At 44.8% G+C, this 24646-nt stretch overlaps 1 protein-coding gene across 1 annotated transcript in view; it reads left to right on the top strand.

Moving 5' to 3' along the window:
• Nucleotides 1–793: 793 nt before the first annotated feature.
• LOC141148183 (uncharacterized) overlaps nucleotides 794–24646 on the top strand; it is a 31548-nt gene continuing 7695 nt past the window's right edge. Inside the window, exons 1-3 of the mRNA XM_073635380.1 lie at nucleotides 794–1427; nucleotides 18827–18953; nucleotides 21538–21611. Coding sequence (XP_073491481.1) covers nucleotides 1109–1427; nucleotides 18827–18953; nucleotides 21538–21611 — 520 coding nt within the window. The 5' untranslated portion in view covers nucleotides 794–1108. The remainder of the gene's footprint in view (nucleotides 1428–18826; nucleotides 18954–21537; nucleotides 21612–24646) is intronic.

The following is a 24646-nucleotide window of genomic DNA, read 5'->3' as shown; positions in this document are numbered from 1 at the left end:
TCTAATGGCATAGATCCCAACTGTCCCTGATTTGGAGCAATGTCCCTCTGTCCCTCATTCCTCCTCATTTGTCCCTCATTTTGGTCTGATCTATATAGATGTATATAAAATGCACTTTTTATCTATCAAAAAGTGTTTTCCAGCGCTAAATCTTTCCTCTGATTTCTAAATTTCTGCATTTGTAAATTCCAAAAGCCAATATAAAGGAATAGTAGTGGTAAAAAAAGCCCCTGTGGGTTTAACCAATCTTGTTTTTTTTTTTTTTTTTACAATTCTCCTTTAAGGGGGTGTGGCAGTGGGTGTGTCCTATGCCTGCGTACTTTTTGCTGATAGGTGTCCCTCATTCCCATCTCAAAAAGTTGGGAGGTGTGTCTAATAGGGAAGTACATTGTAACTGCAAAGGAACTACAGGAGATCAGCAGCACTATGATACAGTAAGGGGTGAAAAAAAAAAAAGGTGAAAAAAAAAGTAAAAATGACAATTGTTAATAATATACGCAGTGCAAAGAGTAAACTAAATGTCACTCTGTTAAGGTTTTCATCTCCTTTAAAATGGAAACAAAAACAAAACAAAAATTCTGGCAGATCGTGACAATTGCAAAATGTTTCTCTAATTATTTTTGTGTGTGTCGGAAGTATAACAAAAAATAAAAATAAAAAAGTGCCTCTCTTTCTTAAGATCATTTTGGTCTGGTCTCTCAGGGGTTACTATGTGAACTATCTGGTGGGGGGAAGGGCTCAGGAAATGTTTACTCTCACATGAAACATTGTAAAAAGTAGACAAATTACAATCAGTTACAGATGGACTTGTGTCTTTTTTCAACCTGACTAACTACATAACTATGTAAGATGGAGGGGATTTTAATGAATTTTACAGAAAAAAAAGTACTTTTTGTATTTCATTATACTTTTTTTTAAATTGTTTGTTGTGTGCTGAAAATATCCAACCCCGGAAGCTCGACCATTTCCAGTAATTGTCTAAATGGAAAGTGAAAGTATCTGAGATTGAGCAACTTCTACGACTGCAACTGACACAGAAGATAGAACAAAAAAACGTAGAAAGATAGAGAAAGAAAGCAAAAAAAAAATATATATATATATATCAGCAATGGACATTAGACAGCTAAGGGAGAACATCAGGAACTTCAGGCTGGATGATGGAGATCTGGGCAGTCAAGGTTACACAAGAGTCCTACTACAGCTGTTTGGCTATACAGGCCATGGAAAATCTTCCTTCATCAACTCCTGTATGTATGTCCTGGAAGAGGGTGAGAACTTCAAAGAACACGCTGAGGCCCGAGAAACCGACTACGGACTGACCATGGTCAGAAATGCCTATCCGCTTACCGATGTGATCACCATGGTAGACAACAGAGGATGCAGCAAAATGAATGATTTTGAAAGAGCTGAAGTGTATGCCCAGTTGGGTGAGTAACATTCTGAGAACTCCAAAGGCTACGGGACTGGCAGGCTAGCCAAAAAAAACAAATAATGTAAAATCCAGATGATGCCCCTTAGCTCTGTAACACTTTGTTGGTCACTCCATAGAACTAGAACTCTTATATGACTATTGTAGTCTTGGTTGTAGTAGAGGCAGGGCCACTGATAGAAATCATGGGGCCCAGTACAGCCTAACCCCTGGTCCATTTTTCTCACAGCAACACAGGAAGACCACTTGCCCTCTGGAAGATTTACCCCCCCCCCCCGCCCTTCATAACCAGGCCATTTTTTGCGATACAGCACTGAAATATTTTAACTGACAATATTTTAACTGTGTGACTCTGTACTCAAATAAAATGTATGTAATTTTTTCCCCCCACAAATAGAGCCTTCTTTTGGTGGTATTTGGTCACCTCTGCGTTTTTTACTTTTTGCGTTTCTAAACAAAAAAAATAAAAACAATTTTGAAAAAAAAAAAAACTATATTTTTTTACTTTCTGCAATAAAACTTATCCAATAAAAAAATGGAACAAATCAAATTTCTTCAATAGTTTAGGCCAATATGTATTCTGCAACATATTTTTTGTAAAAAAATAATCCCAAAAAGCATTTATTGATTGGTTTGCAGAAAAGTTATAGCATCTACAAACTATTGATGTATTTATGTATTTTAAAATTATTTTTACTAGTAATGATGGCGATCAGCTACTTGACAGCGGGACATGCCAATGTCATAATGTACTGCAGAGACAGTGCTACCCATGCCATGCCGCCAATGCCATATTGTGCTGCATACAGTGCCACCCATGCAGGGCCAGATTAAGAGCAACATGGGCCTGGTGCTAAGGATTTCGGTGGGCCTTTTTATGAAAATAAATAAAATGAAAACGCAAACAATTTTTTGTTGAGTTAAATTAAAGAGAGAGAGGGGTGTGAGAGAGTGGTTGAGAGAGAGAGAGAGAGGGGGGGGGGGGTGATAGCGAGATAGGGGGCTGAAAAAGAGGGGATGAGAGGGAGGGGAAAAGAGAGAAAAGGCGTTGAATGAGAGAGATGGGGACGAGAGAGATAGGGGGTGAGAAAAAAGTAGAATAGAGAGAGGGTGAAAGAGAGAGAGGGTGGTAGGAAAGAGGGGGTTGAAGAGGGCAAGAGAGAGAGAATGGGGGATGAAGGGGGTGAGAGAGAGAACAGGGTGAAAGAGAGGGGATGAGAGAGAGAGAGGGGGTGAAAGAGAGAGAGAGGGGGGGGGTGAGAGTGAGGGGGTGAGTCTGTGGGGGGCACAGCATAGTACATTACACGGGGGGGGGAATAGCACAGTACATTACATGGTTGGCACTACACATTACATGGTGGATACATGGATACAGCACATTTAATGGTGGGCGAAGCACAGCACATTACATGGCAGGCACAGCACATTACACTGTTGGCACTGCCCAATACAGCACATTACAAGGTAGGCACAGTACATTATATGGTGGGCACAGCACATGACATGGTTGGTACTGCACAACACAGCACATTGCATGGTGGGCACAACACAGCACATGCACACGGTGGGCACAGGACCTTATATGGTGGGCACAGCACATGATATGTTGGGCACAGCTGAGCACATTACATGGTGGGCACTGCACAATACAAGTGGGCACTGCACAGCACATTATATGGTGGGCACAGCATATTATATGGTGGGTACTGCACATGGCATGGTGGGCACTGCACAGCGCATGACAAGGTGGGGACTGCATGACACCACATGATATGGTGGGCACTGCATGACACAGCACAGCACATTACATTGTGAGCACAGCACATTAATTGGTGGACACAGCACATGACATGGAGGGCCCTGCATAGCGCATTCCATTGTGGGTACTGCACGGCACATGCCATGGTGGACAATGTACAGCACATTACATGCTGGGTACAGCACATTACATGGTAAGCACTGCATGGCGCAGCACATGACATGGTGGGCACAACACAGCACGACAGGGTGGGCACTGCACAGTAATTTACATGGTGGGCACTGCACATGACACGGTTGGCACTGCATGGCACAGCACATTACATGGTGGGTACAGTGCATTACATGGTGGGCACTGTATGGCACAGCACATGACGTGGTGGGCACAGCGCATTACATGGTGGGCACTGAATGGCACAACACATTACATGGTGGGCACTGCATGGCATAGCACATTTCATGGTGGGCAATGCAACTGCACATTACATGTTAGGAACTGCACATGACATTGTGGGCACTGCTGAACAGCCCAGCACATTGCACAGTGGGCACAATACACTACATGCTGGGCACAACACATGGCAGGGTGGGCATAGCACATGACATGGTGGGAACTGCACATGACATGGTGGGCACTGCATGGCACATCACATTACATGGTGGGCACTGTACATTACTTGGTGGGATCACTGCATGGCACAGCACATTACATGGTGGGCACTGCATATTACATGGTGGGCACTGCAATGTACAGCACATTACATGGTGGGCACTGCACATTACATAGTGAGCACTGCAATGCACAGCAAATTACATACTGGGCACAGCACATTACATGGGGGGCACTGCAATGCACAGCACATGACATAGTGGGCACAGCACATTACATGGGGGGGGCACTGCAATGCACAGCACATGACATAGTGGGCACAGCACATTACATGGGGGGGCAATGTAATGCACAGCACATTACATGGGGGGTACTGCAATGCACAGCACATGACATAGTGGGCACAGCACATTACATGGGGGGCACTGCAATGCACAGCACATGACATAGTGGGCACAGCACATTACATGGGGGGGGCACTGTAATGCACAGCACATTACATGGGGAGCACTGCAATGCACAGCACATGACATAGTGGGCACAGCACATTACATGGGGGTACTGCAATGCACAGCACATGACATAGTGGGCACTGCACATTACATGGTGGGCACTGCAATGTACAGCACATTACATGGTGGGCACTGCAATGTACAGCACATGACATGGTGGGCACTGCACATTACATAATGAGCACTGCAATGCACAGCAAATTACATACTGGGCACAGCACATTACATGGGGGGCACTGCAATGCACAGCACATGACATAGTGGGCACAGCACATTACATGGGGGGGGCACTGTAATGCACAGAACATTACATGGGGGGCACTGCAATGCACAGCACATGACATAGTGGGCACAGCACATTATATGGGGGGTACTGCAATGCACAGCACATGACATAGTGGGCACAGCACATTACATGGGGGGGCACTGCAATGCACAGCACATGACATGGTGGGCACAGCACATTACATGGGGGGGCACTGCAATGCACAGCACATGACATAGTGGGCACAGCACATTACATGGGGGGGGCACTGCAATGCACAGCACATGACATAGTGGGCACAGCACATTACATGGGGGGCACTGCAATGCACAGCACATGACATAGTGGGCACAGCACATTACATGGGGGGGGGAACTGTAATGCACAGCACATTACATGGGGGGCACTGCAATGCACAGCACATGACATAGTGGGCACTGCACATTACATGGTGGGCACTGCAATGTACAGCACATTACATGGTGGGCACTACACATTACATGGGGGGTACTGCAATGCACAGCACATGACATAGTGGGCACAGCACATTACATGGGGGGCACTGCAATGCACAGCACATGACATAGTGGGCACAGCACATTACATGGGGGGCACTGCAATGCACAGCACATGACATAGTGGGCACAGCACATTACATGGGGGGCACTGCAATGCACAGCACATGACATAGTTGGCACAGCACATTACATGGGGGCACTGCAATGCACATGACATGGTGGGCACTGGGCACAAGAGAGCACATTACAAGGGGGGAAGCAGCAGTCTTTCCCCTAGCACAATAAAACACCTCCCTAACAAATGTACTGACCTTATCTCAACAACAGCACGGGAAATGTCCTCCTCCCGGGCTCCTGCTGGTTAGGAGAACATCAGCGCCCCTCCCCCAGACACAGAGGATCTGTGTGAGTGAACAGATCCTGTGATAGGAGTCAGGAGGCATCGGCAGAGACAGGACTCGGCTGCACTGACTTGTCTCCTCCATGTGTACAGAGGGCTCCTCTTCCTTCAGGAAGGCACACAGGAATTGACAAGCCACTGCCATGGGCCTATATTGAGGGAGGGGCCTGGAGCTGCAGCTCCACCAGCCCCTATGTTAAACCGGCCCTGCACCCATGCCGCCAATGGCAGCTGCAGACATAATCCCGGTACCGTTTTTTAGAGCGGGCGATCGGCTATCCAGGGATAACAAATGATGCAGCTAAAAGACGCTCAGTTGTTATCCCAGGGGAGCGGGAGGGGACATCCCCCCTGCCACCTTTCCTTGCTTTTATCGGGCTTCCCATACCACCGGGAGTCCCGATCATCGATCTGCCTCTACCAGCGGCTAGAGTGAGACTGGCACGAAGTCTTCTCTCTGTAAACGCGTCACTTCCTGTTTACTCGGCTGCCAATGGCGCCGGTTTTTAAAAAATATACAGTATTCAGAATCGTCGTTTTTGGCAATTTGAATACTTTAACCAGTTGCCGACCGCCGCACGACGATGTACGTCGACAGAGCGGCACGGGCAGGCAAAAGGGCTTACCTGTACGTCCTTGCCTGCCCGCAGGTGGGGGGGTCCGATCGGACCCCCCCCCGGTGCCTGCGGCGGTCGGCAAATCTCCCCCGGCGATCGGTGGTGAGGGGGAGGCCATCCATTCGTGGCCCCCCCCCTCGCGATCGCTCCCAGCCAATGGGATCATTTCCCTGCCTCTGTATTGTACACAGAGGCAGAGGAAATGATGTCATCTCTCCTTGGCTCGGTATTTTCCGTTCCGGGCCGAGGAGAGAAGACTGTAATGTAAGTGCACAACACACACACACACAGTAGAACATGCCAGGCACACAAAACACCCTGATCCCCCCCCCCCCGATCCCCCCCCGATCGCCCCCCGATCCCCCCCCAATCACCTCCCCCCCTGTCACAAACTGACACCAAGCAGGTTTTTTTTTTTTTTTTTTTCTGATTACTGCATTGGTGTCAGTTTGTGACAGTTACAGTGTTGGGACAGTTACTGTTAGCCCCCTTTAGGTCTAGGATACCCCCCTAACCCCCCCTAATAAAGTTTTAACCCCTTGATCACCCCCCGTCACCAGTGTCACTAAGCGATCATTTTTCTGATCGCTATATTAGTGTCGCTGGTGACGCTAGTTAGGGACGTAAATATTTAGGTTCGCCGTCAGCGTTTTATAGCGTCAGGGACCCCCATATATTACCTAATAAATGTTTTAACCCCTTGATTGCCCCCTAGTTAACCCTTTCACCACTGATCACCATATAACTGTTACGGGTGACGCTGGTTAGTTCGTTTATTTTTTATAGTGTCAGGGCACCCGCCGTTTATTACCGAATAAAGGTTTAGCCCCCTGATCGCCCGGCGGTGATATGCGTCGCCCCAGGCAGCGTCAGATTAGCGCCAGTACCGCTAACACCCACGCACTGTACACCTCCCTTAGTGGTATAGTATCTGATCGGATCAATATCTTATCCAATCAGATCTATACTAGTGTCCCCAGCAGTTTAGGGTTCCCAAAAACGCAGTGTTAGCGGGATCAGCCCAGATACCTGCTAGCACCTGCGTTTTGCCCCTCCGCCCGGCCCAGCCCAGCCCACCCAAGTGCAGTATCAATCGATCACTGTCACTTACAAAACACTAAACACATAACTGCAGCGTTCGCAGAGTCAGGCCTGATCCCTGCGATCGCTAACAGTTTTTTTGGTAGCGTTTTGGTGAGCTGGCAAGCACCAGCGGCCTAGTACACCCCGGTCGTAGTCAAACCAGCACTGCAGTAACACTTGGTGATGTGGCGAGTCCCATAAGTGCAGTTCAAGCTGGTGAGGTGGCAAGCAGAAGTAGTGTCCCGCTGCCACCAAAAAGACAAACACAGGCCTGTCGTGCCCATAATGCCCTTCCTGCTGCATTCGCCAATCCTAATTGGGAACCCACCGCTTCTGCAGCGCCCGTACTTCCCCCATTCACATCCCCAACCAAATGCAGTTGGCTGCATGAGAGGCATTTTTATGTCCTCCCGAGTACCCCTACCCAACGAACCCCCCAAAAAAGATGTTGTGTCTGCAGCAAATGCGGATATAGGCGTGACACCTGCTATTATTGTCCCTCCTGTCCTGACAATCCTGGTCTTTGCATTGGTGAATGTTTTGAACGCTACCATTCACTAGTTGAGTATTAGCGTAGGGTACAGCATTGCACAGACTAGGCACACTTTCACAGGGTCTCCCAAGATGCCATCGCATTTTGAGAGACCTGAACCTGGAACCGGTTACAGTTATAAAAGTTAGTTACAAAAAAAGTGTAAAAAAAACACAAACAAAAATATAAAATAAAAAATAATAGTTGTTGTTTTATTGTTCTCTCTCTCTCTATTCTCTCTCTATTGTTCTGCTCTTTTTTACTGTATTCTATTCTGCAATGTTTTATTGTTATTATGTTTTATCATGTTTGCTTTTCAGGTATGCAATTTTTTATACTTTACCGTTTACTGTGCTTTATTGTTAACCATTTTTTGTCTTCAGGTACGCCATTCACGACTTTGAGTGGTTATACCAGAATGATAAATTATAAAGAATTTCCTTCGCGCTGGTAGATGTGAGAAAAGAATTAATTTTTTCTAGGTGATGTAAAATACTAAATGTGAATATTGCAGCAAAATTAAGAGTGCTCACACAACCGCTTACTGAATAAATAATTAAATAAATTTTGCGCAATATTCGTAAAAGTGATGGGTAAGTGGGGGCAGAGTGGGATTATCAATCTCTAGGTTGGACCATATACTTCATACCCCTAAATGACATTAGAGTGTAAGTGCTGTATTGAAGTGACAGCTTGCCAGTATCTAGATGCCAAAGAAGAGGGGGGCAAATAGAAATGCTAGCAAGGTTATAATACCATAAATAACCGTGAATGGATCCTGGTGAATAAAAATCCTTGTATAAAGTGTTATAACATTAAATAAATTAATATAAAGTGCAACCGTGACTGAATGGCCGTGAATAAATGCTGGTGAATAAAAGTCTTTGTAAAAAGTCCTTATGGCATTAAATAAATTAATATAAAGTGCAACCCATCATAAAAGTGAATGATTAGCAGCAAATTGATATCAAGAGTGCACTAAACTCAGTGTAATCACAATTCATCTAACTGCGCCTTTAAAAATAAAAACTCAAAATAGCAGCATTGCAGGATTCAAAATGTGCAATTCATAAAATCTAGGATAGATGGCGCTGTTGAGGAGATAGAAAGTCCTTCTATTCGGATCTGTGTGTGTTCTATATGATGGTTAAATGGTTCCTACGGTGGTGTCCTCTAGTGCAGTCTCTCTGGACTCTCACCTTAAATTAGTACAAATCGAGCTGTGGAAATAAGATCCATGCAGTATGGAAGCGCTGTCTGGACACTTCTCCCTCTGTACTACTTGACTCTCTGGATCTTCTCCTGTGTTCCCTCGGCTGTCACTTCAATACAGCACTTACACTCTAATGTCATTTAGGGGTATGAAGTATATGGTCCAACCTAGAGATTGATAATCCCACTCTGCCCCCACTTACCCATCACTTTTACGAATATTGCGCAAAATTTATTTAATTATTTATACCAGAATGATGCTTGCAGGTTTAGGTATCATCTTGGTATCATTCTTTTCAGCCAGCGGTCGGCTTTCATGTAAAAGCAATCCTAGTGGCTAATTAGCCTCTAGACTGCTTTTACAAGCAGTGGGAGGGAATGCCCCCCCCCCCACACCGTCTTCCGTGTTTTTCTCTGGCTCTCCTTTCTCAACAGGGAACCTGAGAATGCAGCCGGTGATTCAGCCAGCTGACCATAGAGCTGATCAGAGACCAGAGTGGCTCCAAACATCTCTATGGCCTAAGAAACCGGAAGCTACGAGCATTTTATGACTTAGATTTCGCCGGATGTAAATAGCACCATTGGGAAATTGGGGAAGCATTTTATCACACCGATCTTGGTGTGGTCAGATGCTTTGAGGGCAGAGGAGAAATCTAGGGTCTAATAGACCCCAATTTTTTCAAAAAAGAGTACCTGTCATTACCTATTGCTATCATAGGGGATATTTACATTCCCTGAGATAACAATAAAAATGATTAAAAAAAAAAAATGAAAGGAACAGTTTAAAAATAAGATAAAAAAGCAAAAAAATAATAAAGAAAAAAAAAAAAAAAAAAAAAAAGCACCCCTGTCCCCCTGCTCTCGCGCTAAGGCGAACGCAAGCGTCGGTCTGGCGTCAAATGTAAACAGCAATTGCACCATGCATGTGAGGTATCACCGCGAAGGTGAGATCGAGGGCAGTAATTTTAGCAGTAGACCTCCTCTGTTAATCTAAAGTGGTAACCTGTAAAGGCTTTTAAAGGCTTTTAAAAATGTATTTATTTTGTTGCCACTGTACGTTTGTGCGCAATTGTAAAGCATGTCATGTTTGGTATCCATGTACTTGGCCTAAGATCATCTTTTTTATTTCATCAAACATTTGGGCAATATAGTGTGTTTTAGTGCATTAAAATGTAAAAAAGTGTGTTTTTTCCCCAAAAAATGCGTTTGAAAAATCGCTGCGCAAATACTGTGTGAAAAAAAAATGAAACACCCACCATTTTAATCTGTAGGGCATTTGCTTTAAAAAAATATATAATGTTTGGGGGTTCAAAGTAATTTTCTTGCAAAAAAAAATAATCTTTTCATGTAATCAAAAAGTGTCAGAAAGGGCTTTGTCTTCAAGTGGTTAGAAGAGTGGGTGATGTGTGACATAAGCTTCTAAATGTTGTGCATAAAATGCCAGGACAGTTCAAACCCCCCCAAATGACCCCATTTTGGAAAGTAGACACCCCAAGCTATTTGCTGAGAGGCATGTCGAGTCCATGGAATATTTTATATTGTGACACAAGTTGCGGGAAAGAGACAATTTTTTTTTTTTTTTTGCACAAAGTTGTTACTAAATGATATATTGCTCAAACATGCCATGGGAATATGTGAAATTACACCCCAAAATACATTATTTTGCTTCTCCTGAGTACGGGGATACCACATGTGAGAGACTTTTTGGGAGCCTAGCCGTGTACGGGACCCCGAAAACCAAGCACCGCCTTCAGGCTTTCTAAGGGCGTAAATTTTTGATTTCACTCTTCACTGCCTATCACAGTTTCGGAGGCCATGGAATGCCCAGGTGGCACAAACCCCCCCCCAAATTACCCCATTTTGGAAAGTAGACACCCAAAGCTATTTGCTGAGAGGTATAGTGAGTATTTTGCAGACCTCACTTTTTGTCACAAAGTTTTGAAAATTAAAAAAAGAAAAAAAACATTTTTTTTCTTGTCTTTCTTCATTTTCAAAAACAAATGAGAGCTGCAAAATACTCACCATGCCTCTCAGCAAATAGCTTGGGGTGTCTACTTTCCAAAATGGGGTCATTTGGGGGGGTTTGTGCCACCTGGGCATTCCATGGCCTCCGAAACTGTGATAGGCAGTGAAGAGTGAAATCAAAAATGTACACCCTTAGAAATCCTGAAGGCGGTGATTGGTTTTCGGGGCCCCGTGCGCGGCTAGGCTCCCAAAAAGTCCCACACATGTGGTATCCCCATACTCAGGAGAAGCAGCAGAATGTATTTTGGGGTGCAATTCCACATATGCCCATGGACTGTGTGAGCAATATATCATTTAGTGACAACTTTGTGCAAAAAAAAAAAAAATTGTCACTTTCCCGCAACTTGTGTCAAAATATAAAATATTCCATGGACTCAACATGCCTCTCAGCAAATAGCTTGGGGTGTCTACTTTCCAAAATGGGGTCATTTGGGGGGGGGTTTGTGCCATCTGGGCATTTTATGGCCTTCAAAACTGTGATAGGTAGTGAGGAGTAAAATCAAAAATGTACGCCCTTAGAAATCCTGAAGGCAGTGATTGGTTTTCGGGGGCCCGTACGCGGCTAGACTCCCAAAAAGTCCCACACATGTGGTATCCCCGTACTCAGGAGAAGCAGCTAAATGTATTTTGGGGTGCAATTCCACATAGGCCCATGGCCTGTGTGAGCAATATATCATTTAGTGACAACTTTTTGTAATTTTTTTTTTTTTTTTTGTCATTATTCAATCACTTGGGACAAAAAAAATGAATATTCAATGGGCTCAACATGCCTCTCAGCAATTTTCTTGGGGTGTCTACTTTCCAAAATGGGGTCATTTGGGGGGGTTTTGTACTGCCCTGCCATTTTAGCACCTCAAGAAATGACATAGGCAGTCATAAATTAAAGGCTGTGTAAATTCCAGAAAATGTACCCTAGTTTGTAGGCGCTATAACTTTTGCGCAAACCAATAAATATACGCTTATTGACATTTTTTTACCAAAGATATGTGGCCGAATACATTTTGGCCTAAATGTATGACTAAAATTGAGTTTATTGGATTTTTTTTAGAACAAAAAGTAGAAAATATAATTTTTTTTCAAAATTTTCGGTCTTTTTCCGTTTATAGCACAAAAAATAAAAAACGGCAGAGGTGATCAAATACCATCAAAAGAAAGCTCTATTTGTGGGAAGAAAAGGACGCAAATTTCGTTTGGGTACAGCATTGCATGACCGCGCAATTAGCAGTTAAAGCGACGCAGTGCCAAATTGTAAAAAGTGCTCTGGTCAGGAAGGGGGTAAATCCTTCCGGGGCTGAAGTGGTTAAAGTGCAAAGGAGGGATTTGGGTTCTTTTAGACCCCCGATCCCTCCATAAAGAGTACCTGTCACCACCTATTACAGGCATACCCCACTTTTAAGTAAACAATGGGGTTTATTTACTAAAACTGGAAAGTGCAAAATCAGACTCACTTCTGCATAGAAACCAATCAGCTTCCAGGTCTTATTACCAAAGCTCAATTAAACACGCCGAGGTTAGAAGCTCATTGGTTTCTATGCAGAAGTGAGTCTGATTTTGCACTTTCCAGTTTTAGTAAATAAACCTCATTGTGTACTTAAAAGTGAGGTATGCCTGTACTAACACAAGGGATGTTTACATTCCTTGTGACAGAAATAAAAGTGATCAAACATTTTTTTTTTTTTTTAAACACTATGTAAAAAGATAAAAATAAATGAAATTAAAAAAAAAAAATGTTTAAAGCGCCCCCGTCCCCGCGAGCTCACGCAGCAAAGAAAACGCATATGGAAGTCACGCCCGCATATGTAAACGGTGTTCAAATCACACATGTGAGGTATCGCCGCGATTGTCAGAGCGAGAGCATTGTTGCTATTCCACTAGTTTGCACAATTTTAAAGCGTGACATGTTTGGTATCTATTTACTCGGCGTAACATCATCTTTCACATTATACAAAAAAATTGGGCTAACTTTACTGTTTTGTTTTTTTAAAATTCATGAAAGTGTCTTTTTCCCCAAAAAGTTGCAGTTAAAAGACCGCTGCACAAATACCGTGTGACATAAAATATTGCAACAATCACCATTTAATTCTCTAGATTCTCTGCTAAAAATATATATATATATATAATGTTTGGGGAATCTAAGTATTTTTCTAGTAAAAAATATAGATTTTACCTTGTAAACACCAAATGTCAGAAATAGGCTTAGTCATGAAAGGGTTATACTGCAGATCAAACAGAGGTTAATGCAGCTTTATTGGTTGTAAAGAAGAGGAGGGTTTGGTTCCACTTGATGTCTGAGCCTAGAAAAGTGGGATCCGGCCATATTGGAGAACACAGTGCCTTGGGACCACTATGTTCTGCTCAGCTGAGCCATTACTGATTAGTCTGAATGTGCATAAAATTTTCAAGCATCAAGTTATAAAAAGAATGTAAGCCATGGTGGGGCGTTTTTTTTTTTTTTTAAGCTGTTATGTACACTCCAGAGCTTGGAGGCAACAAGTCATCACCATAGGGGTCAGCCAGTTGACAGCAACTGTCAGATCTCAGTTGTGGCTCTCATCTACGGAGTCATTCTCAAAGTAAATAAGTGGGCAAATGTACCAGTTTTATATTATTATTATTTGTATTATTCAGAGCATATAAGCCTTTAATAATATGATTCCAGGTATAATATTCCTGCATAAAACCAATTAAGTCTGGTTCTCTATAAAGTGGAACTCTAAAAGTGACTGTGAGATAAAGCCACACATTATAATTGAAGAAACGTATAACCACTTCAGCTTCGGAAGGTTCCCTCCCCCTTCTGACCACTTTTTGCGATTCGGCACTGCGTTACTTCAAGTGACAATTGCGCAGTCATGTGATGTTGTACCCAAATAAAATTGATGTCCTTTTTCTTCCTTCAAATAGAGCTTTCTTTTGGTGGTGTTTGATCACCCCTGCAGGTTTTTATTTTTTGAGCTATAAACAAAACAAGGCTGACAATTAAAAATATATATATGCTATAAAACATATCCAAGTAAAAAATCTAATTTCTTCATAAACTTAGGCCAATATGTATTCTGCTACTTATTTTTGGTAAAAAAAAAAAAAAAAAAAGAAATCCCAATAAGCGTATATTCACTGGTTTGTGCAAAAGTTATAGCGTCTACAAACTATGCGATAATCAGGTGCTCGGATATGTTACCTGTCACCTGGTTGGCTGAAATGACAGGCGTCCAATCATAGCAGAGGACAGGTGGAGAGGACAGAAGAAGACATCAAGGAGTATCAAGGACCTGTCCCACCGGGACAGGTAAGTGCAGACGGCAGGCCGGCGGGGGGGCACAATGGCAGCATTTGATATGGCACAGTGGAAGCATTTGATATGGCACAGTGGCAGCATTTGAGATGGCACAGTGGCAGCATTTGAGATGGCACAGTGGCTGCGTTTGATGGCACAATGGCTGCGTTTGATGGGCACAGTGGCTTCAATTGATGGGCACAGTGGCTGCATTTTATGGGGCACAGTGGCAGCAATTGATGGGCACAGTGGCTGCGTTTGATGGGCACAGTGGATGTGTTTGATGGCACAGTGGCAGCAATTAATGGGCACAGTGGCTGTGTTTGATGGCACAGTGGCGGCAATCATAGACGTGCACACAGGATGTGCCAGGTGTGCCTGGGCACACCCTAATCACCCTGTGTGGTGCAAATTCTCCCTATTTAAACCCCTGATATTTCACCAAAACCCCCTAGCAGTGCTCCCACAAAAATTGTAAATAAAAAAAACACAATAAAAAAATGTATGTAAAATATAATAAAAACATAAAATATTAAAAATAAAAATTACTGACACCATGCACTGCCCTACTGACACTGTCCACTGCTCTACTGACACCATCAGTATACAGTATATACACATGCACACAGGTTTGAGCTTTGAGGTGCACACCCTAATGCAATAGGCTGTGCACACCTATGGCGGCAATTGACGGGCACAGTGGCTGCGTTTGATGGCACAGTGGTGGCAATTGATGGGCACAGTGGCTGCGTTTGATGAGTACAGTGGCTGCGTTTGATGAGTACAGTGGCTGCGATTGATGGGCACAGTGGCTGCGATTGATAGTACAGTGGCAGCAGTTGATGGGCACAATGGCTGCAATCTGTGATAACGTCCTGCAAAGAAAATGCAACTGTATTCTTAACTGCTATGAGAACACCATTGTGTTTCGATTCTGCATTCACAAAAAAATATGCGGATACTGTCTATGGGAACATTTGGGTGCTGTGGTAGCGGAGAAATGTGTTTCCTGTATACATAGAACATCCCATTTTCAGTCTCTGGGTTTTGAACCACATGAGTTTGCACTTAAAAGGGCTATTCAAACCCTTATGCCGCGTACACACGGTCGGACTTTTCGTCTACAAAAGTCCAACGGATGCTGACGGACTAAAGCTGGCTGGTAATCCGATCGTGTGTGGGCTTCTCCGGACTTTCAACGGACTTTTTTAGCCTCAAATCCAACGTACTTTAGATTTGAAACATGCTTCAAATCTTTCCGACGGACTCGAGTCCGGTCGAAAAATCCGCTCGTCTGTATGCTAGTCCGACGGACAAAAACCCACGCTAGGGCAGCTATTGGCTACTGGCTATGAACTTCCTTATTTTAGTCCGGTGTACGTCATCACGTAAGAATTCGACGGACTTTTGTGTGGTCGTGTGTAGGCAAGTCTGTTCGTTAGAAAGTCTGCCGCAAGGCCGTCGAAAGTCCGCCAAAAGTCCGTCGAAAGTCTGTCGGACAGGCTGTCGGACTTTTGTAGCTGAAAAGTCCGACCGTGTGTACGCCCCATTAGGCTTCATTCCCTCGAGGCGGATCCGCTGCCTCGGAGTCCGCCTCTGTCTGCCAGTTCAGCGGGAGATCTCTCCGTTGATCTCCGCTGAGCCAGCGGATGACAGGTCCGTCTCTGCTTACTGAGCGGGGAGGGGCTTGTCGAGCGCCGCTGCTTCCTATGGAGAGATTGAACGAAAATTGACAGCATGTCCGTTTTCATCAGATCTCACCCGATCCGATCCACCAGGGATGGATGCAAACGTAGGGCCATCCGTCTGCTTTTTGCGGATCGGACTGGGTTGGATGTCAGCGGACATGTCACCGCTGACATCCGTCGCTTCATAGGCTTACACGGAGCGCCCGTTCAGGTCCGCCGACAAAACTGACAGGCGGACCTGAAAGGCCCGACAGTGTGAAAGGGGCCTTAACGTTGAGGGAAACAAACTTAATAGTCATCGAAAATCAAAATGCAGTCAGCAGACGTTCTTTGTACAGACTTATGAGGAGGAGGAGCTTTCTCCTTCAAAGAAGTATTTGGTGCATTAACGGGGTTGTATTACAAGAAAAATCATAAGGGAGGGAAAGGGGAGGGGGACAAGAGCAAGTGGGTATAGGTGGTCTGATCAGTCCAATACTGATCAAGTCCTGGCCATGCACCTGTAGGGTGTAATTGCTGTAACCAATTCAGTAGCATAAATCAGTGGGGTAGGGACCAGGGAGAAGGGAAGGGGTCTACGGTATAGAGTTACCGGTGGGAAAAGTGGTTACCGTAGCAATTAATGGTCAGTACATGTTGCGGTGGTATTTTAGGTAACAATTTATTATAAAAACACCTGGGTGAGGTGAGCATACAGATAAACAGTGATTACACTATGAGATACATAACGCTCCTAATCAAGGTAGCATAAAAATAGACTAACGAGCACGACAAACAGGACACACACAGAACATATGACGGCATAGACACTGTCCGGACTTAATATATGCTGCTCGGTAGCCAAACGGTCAGATTGGGTTGTGGCATTGTGGGTGTTACCCAGTGGGAGATTTAGTGGGATGTGCTGCCGAGAAGCATATAAGTGGAGCGGGGAGAGGGGAGAGGACCCGGGGAATGGGGGTAGGATATGGACCAAGGGGATGACTGGGCTGGACTTGGCAGTTCAAGGTGCCTGTGGGATTGTAGACAGGCTTGATGCTGGATAGCAATGAAGCTGTGAGTCTATGTACAGTGAAGTTCACTCACGCAGTGTAGGCAAATGGTAATAGTCCAAGTAGGTAATGGAACTGATTGTACACTGTGATCAGCTGGTTTCAAGGCTATTCATAAAGTGCAGTAAGTGGCAGTCTAAGATGCTCCAATAAACATATGGTATATACAGGACCTAGGCTTTACGTAAAGCTGTATGATGGCCTCAACTATTAGTGAGTTATTGGTGCTCGTACCTTCACCTCCGCAGAGATTCCTGGAGGTTACTTCGCAGACCGTGCTGGAGGTGGCCTACAGGGACCGGAAGGTTGTTGGGCCAGTATTGTGGCTGCAGCCGTGAGCCTCCTTGGTGATATCCGACCGGGTCCTTTAGAAGGAGAAAGCCCTTGCTGTGTCCTGATTCCCTGGGCAGCTCGAGGTGCCGTCAGCTAGTGCAGTGGGCTACGTGATGCCTCGCTGCTGTGCGGCTCCCCACTCTCCATCCGCTCGATAGACAGCGCTGATGCCGGTGATGACATCTGGGGAATGCCCAGGAAAAAGCCAAAGTCTACTTACCACCAGCTTGCAGACAACCAAATTGACCTATCTATCAGTAAGCGTTAAAAAAAGGGGTTTAGTCCGCACGCATTTGCAAACGCATGCGAGAGCCACGTCACGGCACCCTTGTATCTGTGGCCCTAACACTAAAGTATAAGTGTCCCCACAGTGGAGTCACATGCATTTAATGAATAAATGAGAGCAGGTGGCTGGAGGGGAGCCCACCCCTCCTTAAAGGTACAGGAGCACACCAAACACCCAGCAATAGCACAATGGCTGCAAAGGTGTTGGTGCACTGCTGGACCAATACGAACACTCACGTGATAACAAAAGCTTGCCACCACTCTCATTTATAGCTGGCTATCGCAGTAAGCAGCATTGGGAGGCTAAAAAAGGTACCAACAAGCGTCATATGTTCTGTGTGTGTCCTGTTTGTCGTGCTCGTTAGTCTATTTTTATGCTACCTTGTATTATAAGAAGTTAGTTCAGTAGAGAGGAAATGGCACCATCTATTGGGGGAGATAGGTGCAACCAGCAAATTGTAGGATGGATAGAGTATTGAAACTGTGATATTCAAGGAAAAATGTCAGTCAATATGCAGGGAGTCTCTTTAATCAGCATGTCTTTCATATTAGTCATTGACACAGGCTGAGAAGATGAAGGGAAGTGCTCAAGAGGGGTCTGGGTGGAATGCTCTGCAGCATTCTCTTCCATATCAGAATCCTCTGATTGCTGGGCTCCTTTAGCTTTTTTATAGTTTAGGTAAGCTGCGGGCAGATGGGCTGTCAGGGGGAGAGATGTCAGTGTCCCCTGTGTTTGCACAGTGTATGGCCGTACATACTGAAGTGGATGATCTGCTGGAGTCTGAGGAGTGCTCTCCTTCCTCGGCAGGCCGTGTGTGTGCTCCGGTGCCATCTTGGTACACCCGTCCATTCGTGGTGGGGTAATAATCTGTCAGTTTCTGTGGGGCTAGGCACTATGAGGCCCGTTTGCGGATAGCACCTAGTGCTGCATCTTCCAGGGAAGCCATAGGTAGTCGCTGGGAGTACCTCCGTCGCTGGATAATCGTAGCTTGTCAGTGGCTTGGAGCAGGAGCTCAGCTAGCAGGCAGCCTTCCTTGCTGGCCAGACACGCTCCTGGCAGATTTTTTTTTTAAGGGAAGTATCTGCCCTCCTAAATTAGCCCCCTCTTAGCCCCGCCCCTGAAACGCATCGCCCATACATGCAAATTTTGTTTGAACTATTTAAATGGAAAAAATATTTTTGGACTCTAGATTTCTGGTGTGATGCATTCTCTGTGCCTTGTCAATTCAGGAAACTTCATCCCCATTGGAGAGAGAGTTGAATGGAAAGACAAATTCAGCGATCTGATGAAGGCCATCGAAAATACTGAATTGGAACCAAATTTCTCAGACTTTATTGTCCCCATCTTTGTGTACAGGTAAGTAATTCTTGTATTAGATCACAGGTGTCAAACACAAGGCCCGGGGGTCGAATCCGGCCCTCCAGGCCATTTCATGTGGCCCTCACACCTCGCCTGCAGCTGCAAGAGAGCTCCAGCCCTCCTCTGGTCCCCCTCCAGACCCAGTGGCGTCTCCAGCTTTCATATTTAGGGGGGGCACATGGGGGGACAGGGACAAAGATAGGGGGACAAAGATATGTATATATGTATATATATATCCTGGGCCCTTTACTACGATCCCACAATGGGCCCTTTCACATGTTCTGCAGTGAGCTCCCTTCCCACTGTATTGGGGCCCCCCAGGGTGGCAGAAAACAAGAGATATATGTCACCAGCATACCAAGAAAATATAAGGGTCCAAAGCAGTGGGAGAACTATCAGGGTTGCAAAGGTTGTCTTGCCACCGGGCCCTGGTGTTCTGCCACTGTGGGGTTCCCCAGCCTCCTCTTGCTGTCCTGCTCCTGCTATTGACAGTGCTGGTCTGGCATCTCTTGGAATTTACAGGCTGGTTCTCCTGTCCTAAGGACGCTCTCCCTCTCAATAGAGACTGTGTTACTCCAGCGGTGGCCTGAGTAAGATGCGGCACATCCGCTACGAATGCAAACAAAAAGACATTGCCTTTTTGTAAAAAAATATAAAAACATGTTTTTAATTGGGGGGGCACAGCATAATGTTGGGGGGGTCAGGGCACCCTCTGCCCCCCCCCCAAGGACACTATTGTCCAGACCCCTACTTTCTGCTTTTAAGCAATGCATCCAGCTTCTTCCCAGCAGCAGCATAAGGAAAGGGGGTGCACTGTGATGTAGGGGAGAGTAGGGGACTCAACTTCTGATGGTGGGGTGGCTCTTGACATCTAATGTAAGGGGAGGGGATGCGCTGGACATCTAATCTTACAGATACAACCAGCTATTTTGAGGACGATCATAATACTGATGCGGCCCATGATGAAATTGAGTTTGACACCCCTGTGTTAGATGAGGCATCCTTGGAGCAGATTGGTTTCCAGGAATTAGATGGTGGGCTGATCGAATGATAAGTTTGCTGGTGATATGTTCAGAACTGAAGGTGACCATGTTTTTTTTTTGGTATTTACAAGAAAATCTTATGGTTTGGGGTCAACATTATTTTCTTTAATTACTGTTAAGCATGTATATTTCTGTTCTCTAATTTTTTCTGGTGATCCCCCTAACAAGAATACTTCCTGACATAGTGTAAGAGATACCGAGTGCAGATATCCAGCATCAGCAGGGATGACCAGTTCAGTGTAGCTATACTTAGGAAACTGGAATCAGACTGATTATGGTTAGAATGAAGTTTATTAACCACTTAAGGACCACCCTATAGCAGATATATTGCTACAGGGCGGCCCTTCTGTGCAGAATCACGTATATATAGTTACATAGTTAGTCAGGTTGAAAAAAGACACAAGTCCATCTAGTTCAACCAAAAAAACAAATACAATCCCATAGACACATTCCTTCATCCACAGTTGATCCAGAGGAAGGCGAAAAACCCCCAGCAAAGCATACTCCACTATGGGAATGTTTGACCATTCTTCCATTATGAGGTCAGGCACCGATGTTGGACAAGAAGTCTCCACTCTAAATCATCCCAAAAGTGTTCTATCAGGTTGAGGTCAGGACTCTGTGCAGGTCATTTAAGTGCCTCCACCCCAAACTCGCTCATCCATGTCTTTATGGACCTTGCCTTGTGCACTGGTGGGCAGTCATGTTGCAACAGGAAGGGGCCATCTCCAAACTGTTCCCACCAAGGTGGGAGCATGAAATGGTCCAAAATGTCTTGGTATTCCTTTCACTGGAACTAAGGGGCCAAGCCCAACCCCTGAAAACAACCCCACACCATAACCCCCCTCAAAAAAAATATTTTGACCAGTGCACAAAACAAGGTCCATAAAGACATGGATGAGCGAGTTTGGGGTGGAGGAACTTGAATGGCCTGCACAGAGTCCTGACCTCAACCCGATAGAACACCTTTTGGGATGAATTAGAGCGGAGACTGCGAGCCAGGCCTTCTCATCCAACATCAGTGCCTGACCTCACAAAAGTACTTCTGGAAGAATGGTCAAACATTCCCATAGACACACTCCTAAACTTTGTGGACGTCCTTCCCAGAAGAGTTGAAGCTGTTATAGCTGCAAAGGGGGGGCCAACTCAATATTGAACCCTACAGACTAAGACAGGGATGTTCATGTGCGTGTAAAGGCAGGTGTCCCAATACTTTTGATAATATAGTGTACCGTCCCAGCAGCCAGCATCAGGTTGAGCCTAATTACTGGGATCTGCTGGGAGACACCTGCTGGTGAACACCAGAACTACGCCCTGTAGCTCTGGGGACCACAGTGCCACCAGCAGGTGATCCAGGTCCTGACACATAGGGTGACAGGGTGATAGGGCATTCATTAACAAAACAAAACAAAAAACTTACTAAATATATACTTTTCACTCAAACTAAAGACACATTAAAGCATGCACATAAGTGTTAAGGGGTCTTTGTTATCCATTTACATGGATAAACATTGTGTTCTTCTTCTACTCTTCTCCAGTGTCAGACATCAAATATCAGCAGGAGAAAAGGAAGATGTGAAAACATTTATGGAAAACTGCGTAAAAATGACAGGTAACATTTTCCTGTATAAAGACCTCATGTTGGTGATATGATTCCATTACTCTTGTCCTTTAACTGCCATTCATTCTACTAACCTTGCTGCCATCTCTTCTGCCAGCATGTGATTGGCCACAATACCTGTCAGTCAGACACCAGGGGTGGGATTACTGCAGACAGCTGTAGCAGGGAAGAAAATCCTGCACTGCAACACATGCATACTTGCCAACTGTCCCAAATTTCTCGGGACTAGGGATGAGCTTCGAGTTTGAGTCAAAATCAAGTTCGACTCACACATCGGCTGTTCGCCAGTTCGGCGAACAGCGAACAATTTGGGGTGTTCGCGGCAAATTCGAAAGCCGCAGAACACCCTTTAAAAGTCTATGGGAGAAATCAAAAGTGCTAATTTTAAAGGCTTATATGCATGGTATTGTCATAAAAATTGTTTGGGGACCCGGGTCCTGCCCCAGGGGACATGGATCATTGCAAAAAAAAGTTTTAAAAACGGCCGTTTTTTCAGGAGCAGTGATTTTAATAATGCTTAAAGTGAAACAATAAAAGTCTAATATCCCTTTAAATTTCATACCTGGGGGGTGTCTATAGTATGCCTATAAAGGGGCGCATGTTTCCTGTGTTTAGAACAGTCTGACAGCAAAATGACATTTCAAAGGAAAAAAAGTCATTTAAAACTACTCGCGGCTATTAATGAATTGCCGGTCCGACAATACACATAAAAGTTCATTGATAAAAACGGCATGAGATTTCCCCACAGGGTAACCCTGAACCAAGTTTTAAAAAAAACTGGCGTGGGGGTCCCCCTAAATTCAATACCAGGCCCTTCAGGTCTGGTATGGATTTTAAGGGGAACCCCGCGCCAAAATAAAAAAAAAATTGGCGTGGGGTCCCCTCAAAAATCCATACCAGACCCTTATCCGAGCACGCAACCTGGCAGGCCGCAGGAAAAGAGGGGGGGACGAGAGAGCACCCCCCCTCCTGAACCGTACCAGGCCACATGCCCTCAACATTGGGAGGGTGCTTTGGGGTAGCCCACCAAAGCACCTTGTCCCCATGTTGATGAGGACAAGGGCCTCATCCCCACAACCCTTGGCCGGTGGTTGTGGGGGTCTGCGGGCAGGGGGGCTTATCGGAATCTAGAAACCCCCTTTAACAAGGGGACCCCCAGATCCCGGCCCCCCCCTGTGTGAAATGGTAAGGGTTTTGTACCCCTACCATTTCACAAAAAAACTATCAAAAATGAAAAGTCTTCTTTTTTCCATCTTCTATCTCTTTCTTCTTTCTTCTATCTTCCTTCGGTTTCTTCCTCCATCTTCTTCTTCCTCCGATCCTCTGCTTCTTTCTCCGGTGTTCTCGTCCGGCATCTCCCTCCGCGGTATCTTCTTCTCTTCATCTTCTTCTCTTCATCTTCTTTTCGGGCCGCTCTGCATCCATGATTGGATGGGAGGCTCCCGCTGTGTGACGCTTCTTGTCTTCTGACTGTTCCTAAATAACGGAGGGTGGGGCCACCCGGTGACCCCGCCCCCCTCTGACGCACGGGGACTTCCCTGTGGCATTTCCTGTGACGTCAGAGGGGGGCGGGGTCATTTTCACTTAGGGGTGTACTCACTTTTGTTGCCAGCGGTTTAGACATTAATGGCTGTGTGTTGAGTTATTTTGAGGGGACAGCAAATTTACACTGTTATACAAGCTGTACACTCACTACTTTACATTGTAGCAAAGTGTCATTTCTTCAGTGTTGTCACAAAGATAGAAGAAAATATTTACAAAAATGTGACTGAGGGGTGTACTCACTTTTGTGCGATACTGTATATATATATATTAATTCCAATAAATGTTTTTATTGAAAAAAAAAAAAAAGAAGTTTACCACTTATGGACCGCCCGCCGCAGTTTTACGGCGGCTGTTTGAAGGAGGATATCGTTGTTATGGCAGTAGCTAGCTCCAATAACCCTGGTATCCTCATCTTCAGTGGGCGGTCCGCTACAAGATAAAAGTGGTCTCTGCGGCGGATTCGCTGTGAGATCACTTTTATAGGTGGCGGGAGAGGGTGCCCTCCGCCGCTTACCGGAGCCGTCGGCAGCGGCAGGGGCGAACGCGTCCTGTCTCCTGTCAGATATGGAGATGAGTGAGGAGAAGATGCCCCCCACCCGTCTCCATACAATTGCTGGGCGGAAGTGATGTTTTGAGCTCTTAAAGGGCCATTTTATTTAAATAATTTTTTTAAATTACAAATTTTTTTTTTCATTGCATTTTAGTGTAAATATGAGATCTGAGGTCTTTTTCACCCCCCAGATCTCATATTTAAGAGGTCCTGTCATGCTTTTTTTCTATTACAAGGGATGTTTACATTACTTGTAATAGGAATAAAAGTGACATTTTTTTTTAAAAAAACAGTGTAAAAATAAAAAATAAAAGGTAAAATAAATAAATCTATATCAAAATAAATAATAATAAAAAAATAATTAAAAAAAATGTTTTAAACGCGCCCCGTCCCGCCGAGATCGCGTGCAGAAGCGAACGCATATGTGAGTAGCACCCGCATGTGAAAATGATGTTCAAACCACACATGTGAGGTATCGCCACGATCGGTAGAGCGAGGGCAATAATTCTAGCCCTAGACCTCCTCTGTAACTTAAAAACATGCAACCTGTAGAATTTTTTAAAATGTTGCCTATGGAGATTTTTAAGGGTAAAAGTTTTTCACCATTCCACGAGCGGGCGCAATTTTGAAGCGTGACATGTTGGGTATCAATTTATTCGGCGTAACATTATCTTTCACAATATAAAAAACAATTGGGCTAACTTTACTGTTGCCCTTTTTTTTTTATTCAAAAAAGTGGATTTTTATCCAAAAAAAAGTGCGCTTGTAAGACCGCTGCGCAAATACGGTGTGAAAAAAAGTATTGCAATGACCACCATTTTATTCTCTAGGGTGTTAGAAAAAAAAAATATACAATGTTTGGGGGATCTAAGTAATTTTCTAGCAAAAAAAAAAACAGTTTTAAACATGTAAACACCAAAATCTCAAAACG

Source organism: Aquarana catesbeiana, linkage group LG06, assembly GCF_042186555.1.
Source record: "Aquarana catesbeiana isolate 2022-GZ linkage group LG06, ASM4218655v1, whole genome shotgun sequence".
NCBI classification, from domain to species: Eukaryota; Metazoa; Chordata; class Amphibia; order Anura; family Ranidae; genus Aquarana; species Aquarana catesbeiana.
This window is presented reverse-complemented; position numbering and strand designations above follow the sequence as displayed.